Here is a 16,640-nt window from a genome sequence, read left to right on the forward strand (position 1 = left end):
CGAAACCTGTGACCAAATTTGCTGGAAAAAAAAAATCAATCTTATATTTTGGTTTAGCCTAGTAGTGTGAGCAAACAGAGGCAATAGCAGTGTTCACAGATGGTGTCTGTCTTGTCACCTGGGTGTGTGGTTCCCAGGCCACCATTCATGCAGTGTCCGCTTTGCAGCTCTGGCTGTGTGCGTCAGAAAGGTGCAGGAAGTGGAGGTTTCAGAGCAGGCAGAGGGCTGCAGCAGGCCATCTGCCAGCACACAGAGGCCCTTCAGGTTGTCATAGTGGAGGCTGGATTTGAGTGGTAGGATTTCTGTAAAAGTCCCTGGTAACTTTAAAAATAAAACTTGTTTTTTATTTTATTTTGTTATTTTCCCAACAAAAATGGGTTTATTTGGGAATAGCAGAGAACTGCAATCCAGGACAACCAAGCTATGGCAAAACCATAGGCATGTTGGGAGAACAAATGAGAAGAACACTCTTACAGAAGAAATGGCGAGTTGGAAGGGGTCATTTTGAAGGACAGTCCATTGGAGAAAAGCAAGAATTCAGGGTGATGACATTTTCTCATCGGCTGGGCTGATGCCAGGGGAGGTGGTAACCTGCCCTCTTCCTGCTGGGGGATAGAGTTGCCAAAATGGTATGATGTGGAAGGTGCCCTCTCTTCCTGCTGGGGGTTCTATAATTGAGGGGTGGGTGTGGGAGTTCCCCTCACAGGCTTCCCAACCCAAGTCAGTGAGGTTCGTTTTCTGAGTTTTCACACCTCCTCTGCAGAGAGAATGGTCCTGTTGGCCCTTTTGGTAAGTGTGGCTGACAGAGGCTTTCCCAAAGGTTTGCCAGCATGCACATGAAAGACTGCTGAGACGTCCTTGAGGTCTCCTAGTGCTCATTGTATACAGTCCGGCCACGGTTGGTCCTGCTCAGCAGTGAAAAACCAACAAGGTCAGCATCTTTCTTTGCGGGTTAAGATAGAAAGGCTCAGGTTTTGTTTGGCTTTTAATTAGAGATTTCTCACTGCTAGGATGAACAGTCTCAAAATTAATAAAAAGTTTAAATTTGTTTATTACAAAATGTTAAGCTCCTTGGTTTGTGCCATGAAATCTGCAACTAAGATTTACTCTTTTTATTTAGGCAGAGCCTTTATACTGAAGACACAGCTTTTGGAGTATCACCTTTTCCACCTCAGTATTTATCTTCTGAGACTGCACTTCATCCATATATCTACTCTCCTTACACACTGGACTCTACACAGAACGTGTGCCCAGTACGTGGCTCCCAGTGTGATTACAGCCAACCCGCTTGTTACCGAGGTTTTCCAACAGTGAAGAAAGGCTTCCAAAATGAGCACACGTGCCCTCTCCCGCAAGACACACGGGCTCTGCTTAAGGTGAGTGAGTCCTGTGCTTTTGTTGGTCACCTCAGCATTTAACATGCAGGGAACAGGGCAGTCCTTGCACGGTAGTTAAGCATTGCCTATCTATCCTGTGGCATTTAAGAATTGATTTGGTCTAACCTTTTTATAAATGGTTGAGTTGTGAATACACATTTGCAATTTTAAGTGTTTTTTTATAGTGTAGTTTTCTTAACTCATGTTACTTTTTTATCGTTCCTGCAGAAGAAAACATATGATGAGCAAAAGTTTGACAGTAAGAAGGTTCATGGGCCTGTGTCGTCTGATACAAAAGCAGCTATAAGTTCACGTCATGTGTCTATTCATGCTGATGCTAGTTTGAAATCAGGTAAAAATAACAAACTCGGTAGTGTTATGTCAACTTACCCCATCTACCCCAGAAACTCTGCTGCTTTTTATATGGTTGTTTCTGTGGGCTTGTTGATTATGAAAAACAGGCCATTGGACTACCTGTGGGATCCTGCAGGCCTTTTCTCCCAGGGAGGAACCTGTTGTGTGTGGGCTCTTTGATGTCCCATACTTTGTTAGTACCTTGTTTTATGGAGGACTTGCTTAAAGTCACATAGCAAATAAGTGACCAGCACACACCTCAGAACACATCCTGAAATAAAAACAAATCACAACCACATCCTTTGTACTATATTTGACCATGTTCACTCCTGAAATGGCTTCTCTGCTAATCTGTTTTTTTTTTGTTTTTTTTTTCCTGGATAATTATTTTTTATTGAAGGGTAGTTGACACACAGTATTACATTAGTTTCAGATGTACAACACAGTGATTCAACATTTATATACATGATAATTCTAGGTACCAGCTATCACCATACCAAGTTGTTACAATATTTTGACTATATTCCTTATGCTGTACATTACATCCCGGTTACTTATGTATTTTACAATTGGAAGTGTGTTTATATATATATATATATATACATATATATATATATATATTTTTTGTGAGGGCATCTCTCATATTTATTGATCAAATGGTTGTTAACAACAATAAAATTCTGTATGGGGGGTCAATGCTCAATGCACAGTCATTAATCCACCCCATCTGCTAATCTGTTAATGACACTTTTTGGTAGGTGGGAGAGCGTGTTTGTGGTTTAAGTCCCATCTTAAATAGTAACAAACCTGGGATAGTATAGTTAGAGGATGTGTCTGCGTTGGGCTTGAAAACTGCTGTTTGGGTGTGTGACTGAAAGTGATTCTACATGGTACTTGGCTTTTTACTGTGAGTTATTTACTAGTACAGTTGGATCACAGACATCTATTTATATGACTTAAACCTTTATAACAATGCATTTACTGGAAGTGGTCAACTTATTTAATGTATTATTTATGTTGCTTGGTATGTAATTTTCTCTTTGCCTTGATTCACTTGTAAACCATTTGGTACATGGAAGTGTGAAAGCAAAGTTGAACAGTTAACTGTAATAACTCTGGCTGTATACCTAAATGCAAGGACTTTCTGCATCATTCATTTGCATTTGAAGGAGAAAGATGGGAAGGAGGTTATAAGTTTAATTCTATTTGCTTTCCTCCAAAATTCCTCTAAAATAAGGAAAACTTATTACTTAAACGAAATTTGTTGGTGTTCCTTTAAATTTGCAAAACTCTAATAAAACATATATTAAGGATAATTAAAATGCCCAGCTACATAATCAGGTTTAAGTAACTCTCTCGCCAACTTTGGAATCACTTCTAAACATTGCAGCATGTTGTGTACTTCTCCATTTCCTACTGGTGCAGAAGGTTAGCACCCCTAGCAGAAGTTTGAGTGTTTGAACAATAATGTTGCATCAAGAGTAGCGGACTTTCTAATCTGCAATGTTAGCATGAGTACAGGTCATCAAACATCTAAATTTTTACCCCTGCTTTTAATTCTGTAAATACAGATGGTTATCATAAACGAACAGACAGGAAATCCAGAATCACTGAAAAAAGTGGATCTTCCTCCAAACCCGAGTATGAATTTGCCAGATTGGATTTTCCTGAACTGCAGGGTCCAGAAAGCAATGAGCTATCAGAGACCCAAAAGCAGCCCCAGTGGGGGCCTTTGCATTCCGCCTCTGACATTTCTCTTCTAAGAGAATCTGCGAAACCCACTGTGTTGTTACCAGAGGTGAGCCCAGGTCCTTTACTTTGTTTCCCTTGTTCCTTCCTGTCCTTCCTTTTCAGTATACACCTTTCCAGCACCACACAGGGAATCCTGCTGTGGGAGGGGCCCAGCACACTTGAATGGCCTTATCTGAATTGTTTACAGGCTGCAGCACCTCATCTAGCTGTTGGTTTAAAAGAATCAACTGGTTTGTTTCCTGTTACCTGGCAGGAGAGAGGTACTGAGGCACTTCCTCAGGAAGAAGATTCCAGTACGAGTCCAGCTGCATAGACAGCCCATTGTGAACATCTCACTTCCAGCATTATATTCTGACAGAGCTTTTTCCAATACAGAGAAAAAAATTTAATCAAATAGTAATATTAAAACTGCATAGTGTAACTTCTGATTTATTCAGGCTTTTTATCTGCATCTTTCTCTTGTTAATGACACAGCACATTAAGCAGAAGTAATTGCAGTAAGTGCAGTTTGCTGCATCATAATTTGAAATTACACTATTAACATTTGATCTCAAGGTTTTAGTGCATAAAATTGAGGCATTTTCCTCAAACTGATGGGGACTTCTTGGAAAAAAAAAACGTAATAGATGAGTAGTCCCTGAAGTGGCTTCTGATAAGTTTCTGCTAAAGGTGAGGTGGGACGGCACAGGGAAAGAAACAGGAACAGGAAACAGCCCAGTGTTGGTTCGCGTTCCCTCCTGAGTGAAGGAGCTTGTGTTTCTTGTCCTAGCACTCCCCTGGGGGCCTGCCTGGACCCCAGAGCCTGCGGGCCCTGTGCTGACGCCACTGCACTTTCCCGTTGCCTGACTGTGACCAGGAAGGCTGATGGATGGGTGGCTGTGGAAGCACTCGTTTTGTTGTGTCAGTCCATGTGAGTGGGTCTGTGCTCGCTGTGTGAGCAGTGGAGCAACCGAGGGGCCCCATGTCTGCCTCATGGGTGGTCAGTGGCTCGTTCCAAGCCCGGGAGTGCTGTAGAAGTAGGATGTACTGTGGGAGCCAGGGCAGGGGTGAGGGCTGCAGGGGCCAGGGTGGGGGTGGCCTGCATGCATCACTCCTGTCATGGTCGCCTGTCACGTGGGAGTGCCATGTGTTTGGAGATGACAAGAGACAATTGTGATATGTTGGGACACTTGCATACTTGTTGCTTTATTGTAGGGCACACTCTTAAATTATGTGTGGAGGTTCCTCCCACAAAAGAAATCTTTTTCCTGATCATATTAGTAGTGTCTTTAAACACCAGAAAAATATTAAGAAAAAAATATGTAATTGTCTGAAATTATGCAATGAGGAGAAAACCATGTTTAGCACTTAGTCTTTTCAGTGGTACGTTGTGGTAATTGAAGGGGATTCCCCTCAATTTGGGATTATGCATTTGTAGGGGCTTGTGTTTGAGTTTTTAGAAACTTTTGTCATTTTTTCCTGTCATCAAATATTTTTTGAAAACCTATTGCATTGACTCTTTATTTATATATATAATTAACTTAGCTGTCCTTGAGTAGGTAAGACCTTTCTAGTGTTTCATTGGCCTTGGTGAGCCTAAAAGTTGTATTTACTAAAAGAACAGATTGTGTTTAAATAATTTCATTTTTATAACTGGGCTCAGATGTAATGAGGCAAAGTGAGTAATTTATGAAGTATATGAGCTTTAGAATTTGTTTTAAATCCATTCAAACTTGAATTTATCGATTTCTTTTTTCCTTGAGTGCTGCTGGTCACCTTGAGGTTTCTTAATGTACTTGCCTGTCCCCCACTGTCACTCAGTGCATCAAGATCCATCCGTACAGCAACTTGCTGTCTTTATAAAAGGGTGCACGCCATACCCTTAGTTATCTCTGTGAACCTTTTAATGGATTTTTTGGAATTTTGCAGTGTGGGTGTGGTGACCACGGCTTTCATGTTCATACAGGGGCTCGGTGGCTTTAAGGATGGTGTAGGCACATCTGTGCTGATGTGGAAGTTGTGATTTGTTGATCTCTTAAAAGTTGCCTGAAATGTGTTGTGTGATCCCATTGGGATCCATATAAACACATGTTTATCTCCTCAGATATGCAGAGAAGTAAAGGGATGCTGGCTAAGCTGTAGATGGTGGGTGGTTTTCCTTGAGGGAGTGAGATTTGGCAGAAGGATATAATTTATCTTTACATGATGTACTTATGTACTTGGAGTTTTTTAATTAGCATATGTTTCACAGATTTTGAGAATGGCAAGGGAAGCTATATTTAAAACTTAAGTAATAGAAAGTAACTGGTTTGCCTTTTAGGGTGAAATAGTGAAGAGAAATAATCTGACCCAATCTGTAACTGGTACTGCTGCTAGTGGGCCCTCTTCATGCACAAGAGGTAAGGGGCTGCCATGGTTTCTTTTAAGAAGTGGTCATTTAGGTTCATTTTCAGTCTGGTGCACCTGCAATATGTTTGTTGTAAAGCCTTCCTGAAGGCGGCTGCTGGGTCGCTGGTAAACTGTCACCCTTGTTAGCATACTGAAGGAAGTAAATGAGATCCCGTGTATTTGCACGTGGAGTGTAAAATAGAAGCGGAGGGTTCTAAATGAAATCTGCTCAATTAAGTGAGAAATTTTATGATGAACTCAGAAATGACTGTATCGGTGGTTCTCAAGGTCTTTGGTCTCAGGACCTCTTCATACCTCCTAAAGCCCCGGAGAGCTTCTGTTGATGTATGTTATAGCTTTCAGTATTTGTACTATTCAAAATTTAAGCAGATTAAAAGATACTTACCAATTAGCATAAAAATAACAAAAAATGAACCCATTACATGTTAACATAGATGTTTTTATGAAAAATAACTTTTCCAAAATTAAAATCTAGTGGGGAGAGCTGTTGCACAGTTTTTACAACTCCTTAGGTCTGGCTCTGTGGATCAGCCAGGCAGGCCTTGCTTGGCCTGGGTCACAGCCTCCTGGAGCCCCACCGTGTACCAAGTGTGCACCAGGCGGGATGCTCCTCACTCCTGTCAGGAACGTGGTTTTTGGCAGCTGCACTTTGAAAACTGCTGATCTGTTCTGTCCTGGCCCATAAGTAATACATTCAGAGAGAGTTCAGTAAATTCTGTCCAGGAAATTTTTATAGTTTGTCCTACCACAGTGACTCCAAATGTACTCACATGTGTGTTTTCCATTGTATGTGTGTGGTTCAGTGAAGATCATCTCTATAGAGGTGATTCAGGATGCATAGCCCTGGTGACAAGGACAGTCTCACCCTCAGTTGGGTACTCCCAGACTGTCATGTGACCTGCCCGTGTCCTGATGGATGTCCTTTTGTTTTGTCTGCGCATAGCATTTCATGGGCACCTCAGGAGTAGTGTTGCCATGCTTATGCCTGTGATCTAAAAAGAAATAAGTTACCAGTTATTGTGGTAGCTGAAGTCTAGTGATCCTTTGACTTCTGATATAAAGGTACACATCAAGGTTAGTAAGGCCCAAATTTGATCTTTAGCTTGTTAATTCTGTGTTTTCCATGTGGGTATAATTGTGGGTTTTTTAACTGAAACTTGCTTGTCTACTCACCTGCATCTCCTATTAAAAGACCAGTTTCTAGGAAAATGAGTCGCCCTTACAAGTTAATTCAGCATGCACGTTCCAAGAAGAAAGTTCAGTGAATGCTGTCGTTACCAAGAGAAAGTTTTTAACACAAGTCTAAATATAACTGTGCTCTCAGTAATTACCTCATGTAATGCATGTTTGGAATTTCTAAGGAACTTCTTTTGTACTTTGGAGATTCTTCAACAATTTTGGTTATCTTTGAGCAGAGTTATCTTGGACACCAATGGGTTATGTTGTTCGGCAGACATTATCTACAGAACTGTCACCTATCCCTAAAAATGTGAGTATATCATCTTCTGAAGTTCTGTCTCCTGATCCTTCCTGCAGAGAGAAACCCATCCATTCTACTACACAGGTATGCGTCATTTGCATGGAGGCTCTCTTCCCTGCCACCGCATGTCTTTGTTTTTGCTCAGATCAAACAGAGCGTTTCATTCTGTACTGTGGCCACTGCTCTGAGTTGCGCCTGCAGCTTGGAAAGAGAACAGGCCCTCCGTGAAGGCACACAAAGTAGCCTCTGTCCGGAGTGGGGATGTTCATTTCAGTCCTATGGTCTTGAAATACCTGTGAAACATTTTGAATTCTTTAAAGGAGACATGTTGGTGGAAGTGTGTGGTGTAAAAAGTGCCGCACTTCTTCCTCTACTCTCCTGTCTGTTGTGTTGCTTTCACCTACTAGGGTACTTGTAGTAAAATAATTGATTCCTGCAGTTTGCAGTCATCTGGTCTGTGTTATTGATTCTTGGTTACTTGCAACTTACTTAGTGTAAGGTAGTATTTCAGAATCTGTTTTTTCCTTTCAACTCATTTTTAAGCTGTCATTCTTATCAGTCCCTGGATTGTTTCTTGAGGAGCCTGTTTTATTCATCTAAATGTTGTTCTTGGTTTACCTTGTGTACTGAGATGTTATTTTAGGTTGGAATATAACTGTGTTTGCTCAGTGCAATGACTATCCTTCTGATACGAGATATTTCTTGATTTCCATTGTCACAGCCCATCCATCCCACACAAATGGGTGCTGTGTGTGTATGCCCTGCTAACTGAGAGCGTGTGCTGGAAACAGTCACAGTGCAGGCAGGCTGGAGGCCTATTCCCCACAGCTTTGTGCACATGTTGGCAGCCCCCCTCTGAGCACCCATGGAGATGTCTGAGCATGGCTTGCACCACAGGCACCTAGTTGGTTCTCTGATCTGGCTGTCAAGGTCACTGCCTGAACCAGTTTCCCTTGTAGGCCATTAACATTCTAAAAAGGAGATCTTGTTTTATTGTCTCATTATTTTTAAGAACTATTTTTAAATTATAGGTGTAAGAAAAGTTTATTTTAGAAAAATTCTAAGATCAAAGATGAGAAGATTAACATCTCCTGTAATCTTATACGCAAGTGGCTTTGCATTATACATAGCAGGGATGGTAGTGGTCACAATGGGTTTCCCTCTAACACTCTGTGATGTGGATTTTTATTACCAGAGTAACAAATCTAATACCAGAAGGATCTGATTACAGAAAAGGTCATCTTTCCTACACCTCTCGTTTGCCTACCCCTCAGTGAAGTCTGCATTAATAGCCTGGTACATAGTTCACCTTGGGCTCCTGAAAACCTAGAGGTTTGCTTTGGTTTTTAGGTTTGGGGGTTGGTTTTTTTTTTTTTTTTTTTAAACAAAAATGGGATCTTTCTATACCTACTACCCATATAAGTTGCCTTTCACTTAAAATGTCACTGAGAGCCTCTCTAGGTCAGTAGCAAACTATTGTATTTAACAGCCACTGAAGCTTTTACCTCTGGAGGGTAGGAGGGTAGTGCCCTTTGGGGATAAAGCAGGCACTAAACATAAAAAGGCCCTGTCCTCTGAGGGCCTTCATTCTCGTGGAGAGCCTAGCAAGCACCAGCAGGCCCACAGCCAGTCAGGTAGTGACTAGTGCTCACAGGGGGATAGAGAGGGAGGGACTAGGCAGAAATGGTATGACTGGAGCCAGAATGAGGGTTAGGCCTTGCCTAGATCCAGGTGTGGGTGTGAGTGCAAAGGTCCTATGCAGTCAGGGTTTGGGCTCGCTGGCTGTGGAGGTAGGAATGGCCCACCTGGACTTAAGAAAGGAAGTTGGTATCAGAAAAATCATTAATGGGGCCTCCTCAGGCTGAAAACTAGGTTACATCCAAATCCACCAGTTTCAAGATAATTGGACATGATGCATACTTTCTTTTTTTTTTTATTAGGGTATCATTGCTATACAATCTTATGAAGGAGTCACATGAGCAACACTGTGGTTATTACATTCACCCATATTATTAAGTACCCGCCACACCCCATTGCAGTCACTGTCCATTAGCATAATAAGATGCTATAGAGTCACTACTTGTCTTCTCTATGCTATACTGCCTTCCCCGTGACCCCCCTATGTTATGTGTGCTGCTCATAATGCCCCTTAATCCCCTTCTCCCTCCCTCCCTGCTCACTCTCCCCCACCCCTCCCTTTGGTAACCACTAGTCCCTTCTTGGAGTCTGTGAGTCTGCTGCTGTTTTGTTCCTTCAGTTTTGCTTTGTTGTTATATTCCACAAAAAAGTGAAATCATTTGGTACTTCTCTTTCTCCGCCTGGCTTATTTCACTGAGCATAATACCCTCTAGCTCCATCCATGTTGTTGCAAATGGTAGGATTTGTTTTCTTCTTATGGCTGAATAATATTCCATTGTGTGTATGTACCACCTCTTCTTTATCCGTTCCATCTACTGATGGACACTTAGGTTGCTTCCATATCTTGGCTATTGTAAATAGTGCTGTGATAAACATAGGGATGCATATGTCTTTTTGAATCTGAGATCTTGTTTTTATCTTAGGGTAAATTCCTAGGAGTGGAATTCCTGGGTTAAATGGTATTTCTGTTTTTAGTTTTCTGAGGAAATTACGTACTGCTTTTGAAAGCGGTTGCACCAATTTGCATTCCCACCAGCAGTGTAGGAGGGTTTCCCTTTCTCTGCATCCTCTCCAGCATTTGTTGTTCCCAGTCTTTTTGATGTTGGCCATCCTAACTGGTGTGAGGTGATATCTCATTGTGGTTTTAATCTACATTTCCCTGATAATTAGTGATGTGGAGCATCTTTTCGTATGCCTGTTGGCCATCTAAATTCCTTTGGAGAATTGTCTGTTCATATCCTCCACCCGTTTTTTAATAGGGTTATTTGCTTTTTGGGTGTTGAGGCATGTGAGTTCTTTATATATTTTGGGTGTTAACCCCTTATCAGATATGGACATGACGTATATTTTAACAGGTTATTTTTCCTTGAGAATTATTCTGCTGAATGCTGGCTCTTTGGAAAATAGTGAGTCAGTAGCCAAACCCTGAGTAAAACTGCCATGTAGTTATACAATTTGATACCTTAAGTTTGCTGTGATACATGGAATTAAACATTTATATTGACTGTCTTTAAAACCCATAGTTTCTGCTTTGTTTTTTGTTCTAGTCCAGAGTATCACAAGGTGGAGACCCTGAGCAAAATGAAGCCTCAAGAAAGAATAAGAAAAAGAAAGAAAAGTCTAAGTTGAAATATGAAGGAGTCCTGACAGTTCAGGAGCCTCCAAGGATTGAAGTACATTTATATTTATTATTCACCTTGTATGATGTAATTGGGTTTGTCTTAATAGAAATATGGGTTCATGCTGGTTTTCGAAGTGAACATCTCCATTTTCTTTACGAGTCATTTTCTCATTGCTAAAGAAAATAGTTGTCACCCATGTTCTCCACTCCATCATTCCAGAGTCAGTGTAGTGCCTGTCTCAGAGCAGGCATCAGTGAGCATTTGCGGGGATGAGTGGTCTGGAGGAAGACTACTTGGACTGAACCTAATGGCTTGTGTGCTGCAGCACTCACAGTTCTCCCAGCACGTTACCTGCTTGTTCCCTTGCTTACGCATGCCCCCTTTTGCAGGACCTCCTTCTCTGTCCAGAAATCTTCATGCAGTGTGCTTCACTTAGAGGGAAATTCAGAATACCATATTTCCATCATGGGCCCTGGCTTCTGAAGGTGCCCTTTAAATTGTCTTGTGGTGCCCCAAGAATGCCCCTGTCCTCCCAGGAGCTGTCTGGGCTCTGTTTCATGACTTAGCAGCCTGGCTCCTTGTGCTGGCAGAAGGGTTTCTAGCTGTGCTGCCCAGCATCCAGCTTAGGGTCAAGCATGAGGCTTTCCCACAACCTGGGGGCTCCCAAAGCTCTAAGAACATTCGTCCAAGGATAGTGGGGTTACATGTTTGAAGACCCACAATTGTGGTAAAGCATTATGGGTTAGGCCAATGAATAGTTCATATTTCTGCCCTTACTTCCCACATAACTTTTCCAGGTCACCTCAAATGCTGACAACAACATTTAAGGTATTTTTTAATGATTTAAAAGTTGCTTAGAGGCCTGGTGCCCTTTTTTCTGTTTTCTAGCCTGGGATCAGCACATGTGACAGGCTATTTACCCCTCCTGAGTCCAGACAAATGGTTTCTCTGATGGAAACACACTTGAAGGATGGGTGCTTGGAGCAGTTCTGTGGACTGCTTGGGGCACCCACATTCTTGGGTGGGGCGGCCACCCATTCTGTGGGGTGGGAGATTTAGAACTGCAGTCTTCAAATTTTTCTGAGAGTGAATTAAACGAAGCCCTTATGTTGCAGTTTGTTTTGGCTGTTTTGTATTACCTTGAGAACTTTTATGGGAGCTTATTATAGAAAGAAAACACAAGCAAGGAGAAGGTTGCACCCGGGCATGTTTGATTCTGTGATTCACGAAGAGCTAAAGGGTGTGTGGTTTACTTAGGATGCCGAGGAGTTTCCCAATCTGGCAGTTGCATCTGAAAGAAGAGACAGAGTAGAGTCTCCGAAATTTCAGTCTAAACAGCAGCCGCAGGTAATTTTTAGATTGCAACCACAGTTGCTTTAGGCTTAACTTTTCTTGCTAAACTAAACTCTTAAGAAAAACTATTTTTCAGACTTCTTTGTATATACCAAGACAGGTCGTTTTGTTATGAGTCATTCCTTCATTGGAGAACCACATCCAGTATGTTGAAATGAAACTGTCCTTCAGCTAAAATGCTTGGCACTTTTGCAGTAAGACTTGGTAACCACTACATCAGAAAGCAGGCAAACACAAACTGCCAGAATTGTTGATTTAAAGAATAAGATACTGCTCAGTTGATTGAGGAAACACAATTCCTCTGTGAGGCAGTAACATCTGATGGAAATAAAATGAGAGCCACCAAAGGAGTCAGAGCAAGGTGAAGAGATAGCCGTCCTTGTGCCCCAGCCCCACTGGAGCTGGGGGTGAACTTATTGTCCATAATCTGGATAGAGAACTTACATACTTCTGGCCATTTCTTCTATAGCATGTTCATCATCATTTTCTTTTCAAAGTGGGGTAATTATTTTCAAATTTGTGAAAGGCAAAATTCTGGATCCTTGTGTTAACTCTGAATCCCCACATTATAACTTGGCTATAATCTTCCATCCCTGTGGAGGTCTGTGTCGCCCGCCTGTGTTGTACTTAGCACTCACCCCTTTCGTGAGCCCTTATCTGGTGGGAGCATCAGGGAAGAGAGTGGTGGGCAAGAGAGCAGACGTGGAGTGGGAGGCACATGGGCAGCAGCATGCCCCTGGGGCCTTTTATGCAGTCTCAGACTCAGATCACAACTGTCTCAGAATTAACTTGTTGAGAGGATATTAGACTCTGCCTAAATTTATTCTTATCTGCCAGGCATGGTTTGGACATATGCCTGTGATTTCAGGGCAGCTGGTTGGCTCACTTAGGCAGCTGGAGAATGAATGGTGCTCATGAGGCAGTGGTACCAACCAGTTAACCACCCCTGCACACTTGCAGCCGAATACTTTACACGCTGTGGCATCTTATCTGTTACTCACAAAGTAGGTGTAACAGAAGCGTGAGTGGTTTAATGTAAAACCCATGTTATGAGAAAAGAAGAAAGAAATAAACACTCATTCTTTAAATTTTTTGTAAGATTTTAATAGTCTGAATCTGTTTCATTTTATCTTTTATATGACTTTTTGTCATAAAATGAAAAGCAGTTTGTAAAGTACAGTATTATAAATACACTTCTGATCTTTTAACTTTGTAGAATAATTTTAAGAGTAGTGGAAAGAAGAGTCGAGTTCCAGTGCAGTTGGATTTGGGGGGCATGCTGACAGCACTGGAAAAGAAGCAGCACTCCCAGAATGCAAAGCAGTCCTCCAGACCAGTGGTGTTCTCAGGTAAGAGGCTTCATTTCAGACGAGTGGTGCAGGGTCATTTCCAGGTGGGCCATTCTGTGACTACTTTATCTTGTAATCAAAGGTTGGTTTTTTTTGTGATATCATTAATATACAATTAAATGAACAACATTGTAGTTAGTAGATTCCCCGCATTATCAAGTCCCCACCACATACCCCATTACAGTCACTGTCCATCAGTGTAGTAAGATGCTATAGAATCACTACTTGTCTTCTCTGTGTTATACTGCCTTCCCCATGCCCCCCAGACACATTATGTGTGCTAATGTAATGTGCCTTATTCCCCTTCTCCCTCCCTTCCCACCCCCACGTTCCCCACTCCCTATCCCTTTCCCTTTGGCAACTGTTAGTCCATTCTTGGGTAAATCTGCTGCTGTTTTGTTCCTTCAGTTTTTGCTTTGTTCTTATGCTCCACAGATGAGTGAAATCATTTGGTACTTGTCTTTCTCCACTTGACTTATTTCACTGAGTGCAATACCCTCTAACTCTATCCATGTTGTTGCAAATGGTAGGATTTGTTTTCTTCTTCTGGCTGAATAATATTCCATTGTGTATATGTACCACATCCTCTTTATCCATTCATCTACTGATGGACACTTAGGTTGCTCCCATGTCTTGGCTGTTGTAAATAGTGCTGCGATAAACATAGGGGTTCATATGTCATTTTGAAACGGGAATCCTGCATTCTTAGGGTAAATTCCTAGGAGTGAAATTCCTGGGTCAAATGGTAATTCTATTTTGAGTTTTTTGAGGAACCTTCATGCTCCGTCCAGCAGAGCTGTGGGTTGATCGCGGCAAAACACTGAGACCGAATTACTCAAGCACTTTTTATTAAGCACAATAAGCGAAATAGAAAAACTGCGTCAGAGAAAGCCTAAGCTTAGTGGGTGAAATGAGAGAACAAAAAACACAGACAACACAGACAGACAGACAATGGCTGCAGTCCCGATGTGGCGCAGCACCTTTATTTTTATACTGCCTTTCTTGGACCTCAGCCAAGTGCTATACTCATCTTTCCCTTCTTGGGGTGGCAGGCCAGAAGCAGGGGCGGTGTTTTCACACATCCTCAAGGTCTCCCTATTCTCAGAGTGAGGAGTCTTGGCTCGTTTTCGAGGACAAGATATGTTTTTGTGGGCAGATAACTTCCAAGGACTGCACCAGTTGTTCTCAAGCTTGTGCTTTCCCATGCTGCATTCAGACATGGGAGAAGGTGCTTTCCCATTCTGCCTACAAACATGTGAGAAGACAAAGGCCGTCCCCAACACCTCCACACTGCTTTCCATAATGGTTGAACTAGTTTACATTCCCACCAGCAGTGTAGGAGGGTTCCCCTTTCTCCACGTCCTCGCCAGCATTTGTTGTTCCTATTCTTTTCTATGTTGGCCATCCTAACTGGTGTGAGGTGATACCTCATTGTGGTTTTAATTTGCATTTTCCTGATAATTAGCAATGTGGAGGATCTTTTAATGTGCCTGTTGGCCATCTGAATTTCTTCTTTGGAGAATTGTCTATTCACATCCTCCGCCCATTTTTTAGTAGGGTTATTTGATTTTTGGGTGTTGAGCCATTTGAGTTATTTATATATTTTGAATGTTAACCCCTTGTCGGATATGTCATTTACAAATACATACTCCCATACTGTAGGATGCCTTTTTGTTCTGCTGATAATGTCCTTTGCTGTACAGAAGCTTTTTAACATGATGTAGTCCCATTTGTTCATTTTTTATTTTGTTTCCCTTGCCCAAGGAGATGCGTTCAGGAAAAAGTTGCTCATGTTTATATTCAAGAGATTTTTGCCTATGTTTTCTTATAAGAGTTTTATGGTTTCATGACTTACACTCATGTCTTTGATCCATTTTGAGTTTACTTTTGTGTATGGGGTTAGACAATAATCCAGTTTCATTCTCTTGCATGTAGCTGTCCAGTTTTGCCAACACCAACTATTGAAGAGGCTATTTGCCCACTATATAGCCATGGCTCCTTTATCGTATATCAATTGACCATATATGCTTGGGTTTATATCTGGGCTCTCTAGTCTGTTCCACTGGTCTGTGGATCTGTTCTTGTGCCGGTACCAAATTGTCTAGATTACTGTGGCTTTGTAGTAGAGCTTGTAGTCAGGGAGTGTAATCCCCCCTCCTCCCGCCCCCATTTTATTCTTCCTTCTCAGGATTGCTTTGGCTATTCGGGGTCTTTTGTGGTTCCATATGAATTTTAGAACTATTTGCTGTAGTTCGTTAAAGAATGCTGTTGGTGATTGGAGACTGACGAAAATTAGGCTTGGGGTGGATTAATGATTGTGCATTGAGCATTGACTCCCCTATACAGAATTTTATTGTTGTTAACAACCATTTGATCAATAAATACGAGAGATGCCCTCTCAAAAAAAAAAAAAAAAAAAGTACACACTTCCAATTGTAAAATAAATAAGTAACCGGGATGTAATGTATAGCATAAGGAATATAGTCAAAATATTGTTAACGACTTTGTATGGTGATAGCTGGTAGCTAGAATTATCATGTATATAAATGTTGAATCACTGTGTTGTACAACTGAAACTAATGTAATACTGTGTGTCAACTACCCTCCAATAAAAAATAATTATCTAAAAAAAAAATGCTGTTGGTATTTTGATGGGGATTGCATTGAATCTGTAGATTGCTTTAGGCAGGATGGCCATTTTGACAATATTAATTCTTCCTATCCATGAGCATGGGATGTGTTTCCATTTATTGGTATCTTCTTTAATTTCTCTCATGAGTGTCTTTTAGTTTTCAGAGTATAGGTCTTTCACTTCCTTGGTTAGGTTTATTCCTAGGTATTTTCTTCTTTTTGATGCAATTGTGTGGATTTGTTTTCCTGATTTCTCTTGCTGTTAGTTCATCATTAGTTTATAGGAATGCAACAGATTTCTGTGTATTAATTTTGTATCCTGCAATTTTGCTGAATTCAGATATTAGATCTAGTAGTTTTGGAATGGATTCTTTCAGGTTTTTTATGTACAATATCATGTCATCTGCAAACAGGGACAGTTTAACTTCTTCCTTGCCAGTCTGCATGCCTTTTATTTCTTTGTGTTGTCTGATTGCTGGGGCTAGGACCTCCAGAACTATGTTGAATAAAAGTGGGGAGAGTGGGCATCCTTGTCTTGTTCCCGATCTTAAACGAAAAGCTTTCAGCTTCTTACTGTTAAGTATGATGTTGGCTGTGGGTTTGTCATATATGGCCTTTATTATGTTGAGGTACTTGCCCTCTATACCCATTTTGTTGAGAGTTTTTTTTTTTTTGTAGATAATTATTTTTTTATTGA

The 16,640-nt window shown here is 41.3% G+C and overlaps 1 protein-coding gene across 13 annotated transcripts in view; it reads left to right on the forward strand.

Moving 5' to 3' along the window:
• Positions 1 to 16,640, forward strand: part of SECISBP2 (SECIS binding protein 2) — a 66,108-nt gene that overhangs the window by 6,427 nt on the left and 43,041 nt on the right. For 7 of the 13 annotated variants that reach the window (XR_008996424.1, XM_036933090.2, XM_036933091.2 and 4 more), the window contains exons 3-10: positions 1,121 to 1,376; positions 1,605 to 1,728; positions 3,302 to 3,528; positions 5,782 to 5,860; positions 7,286 to 7,434; positions 10,536 to 10,661; positions 11,868 to 11,957; positions 13,180 to 13,312. Coding sequence is in view for 12 of the 13 variants with exons in the window: in XM_036933090.2 (XP_036788985.2) it covers positions 1,121 to 1,376; positions 1,605 to 1,728; positions 3,302 to 3,528; positions 5,782 to 5,860; positions 7,286 to 7,434; positions 10,536 to 10,661; positions 11,868 to 11,957; positions 13,180 to 13,312 (1,184 nt within the window). In the remaining variant the exon portion in view is untranslated. Of the gene's footprint in view, positions 1 to 1,120; positions 1,377 to 1,604; positions 1,729 to 3,301; positions 3,529 to 5,781; positions 5,861 to 7,285; positions 7,435 to 10,535; positions 10,662 to 11,867; positions 11,958 to 13,179; positions 13,313 to 16,640 lie in introns of those variants that run through there. The other 6 variants (XM_036933094.2, XM_036933095.2, XM_036933097.2 and 3 more) reach the window with 6 other exon arrangements.

This window comes from Manis pentadactyla, chromosome 3 (assembly GCF_030020395.1).
Source record: "Manis pentadactyla isolate mManPen7 chromosome 3, mManPen7.hap1, whole genome shotgun sequence".
Taxonomy (NCBI): domain Eukaryota; kingdom Metazoa; phylum Chordata; class Mammalia; order Pholidota; family Manidae; genus Manis; species Manis pentadactyla.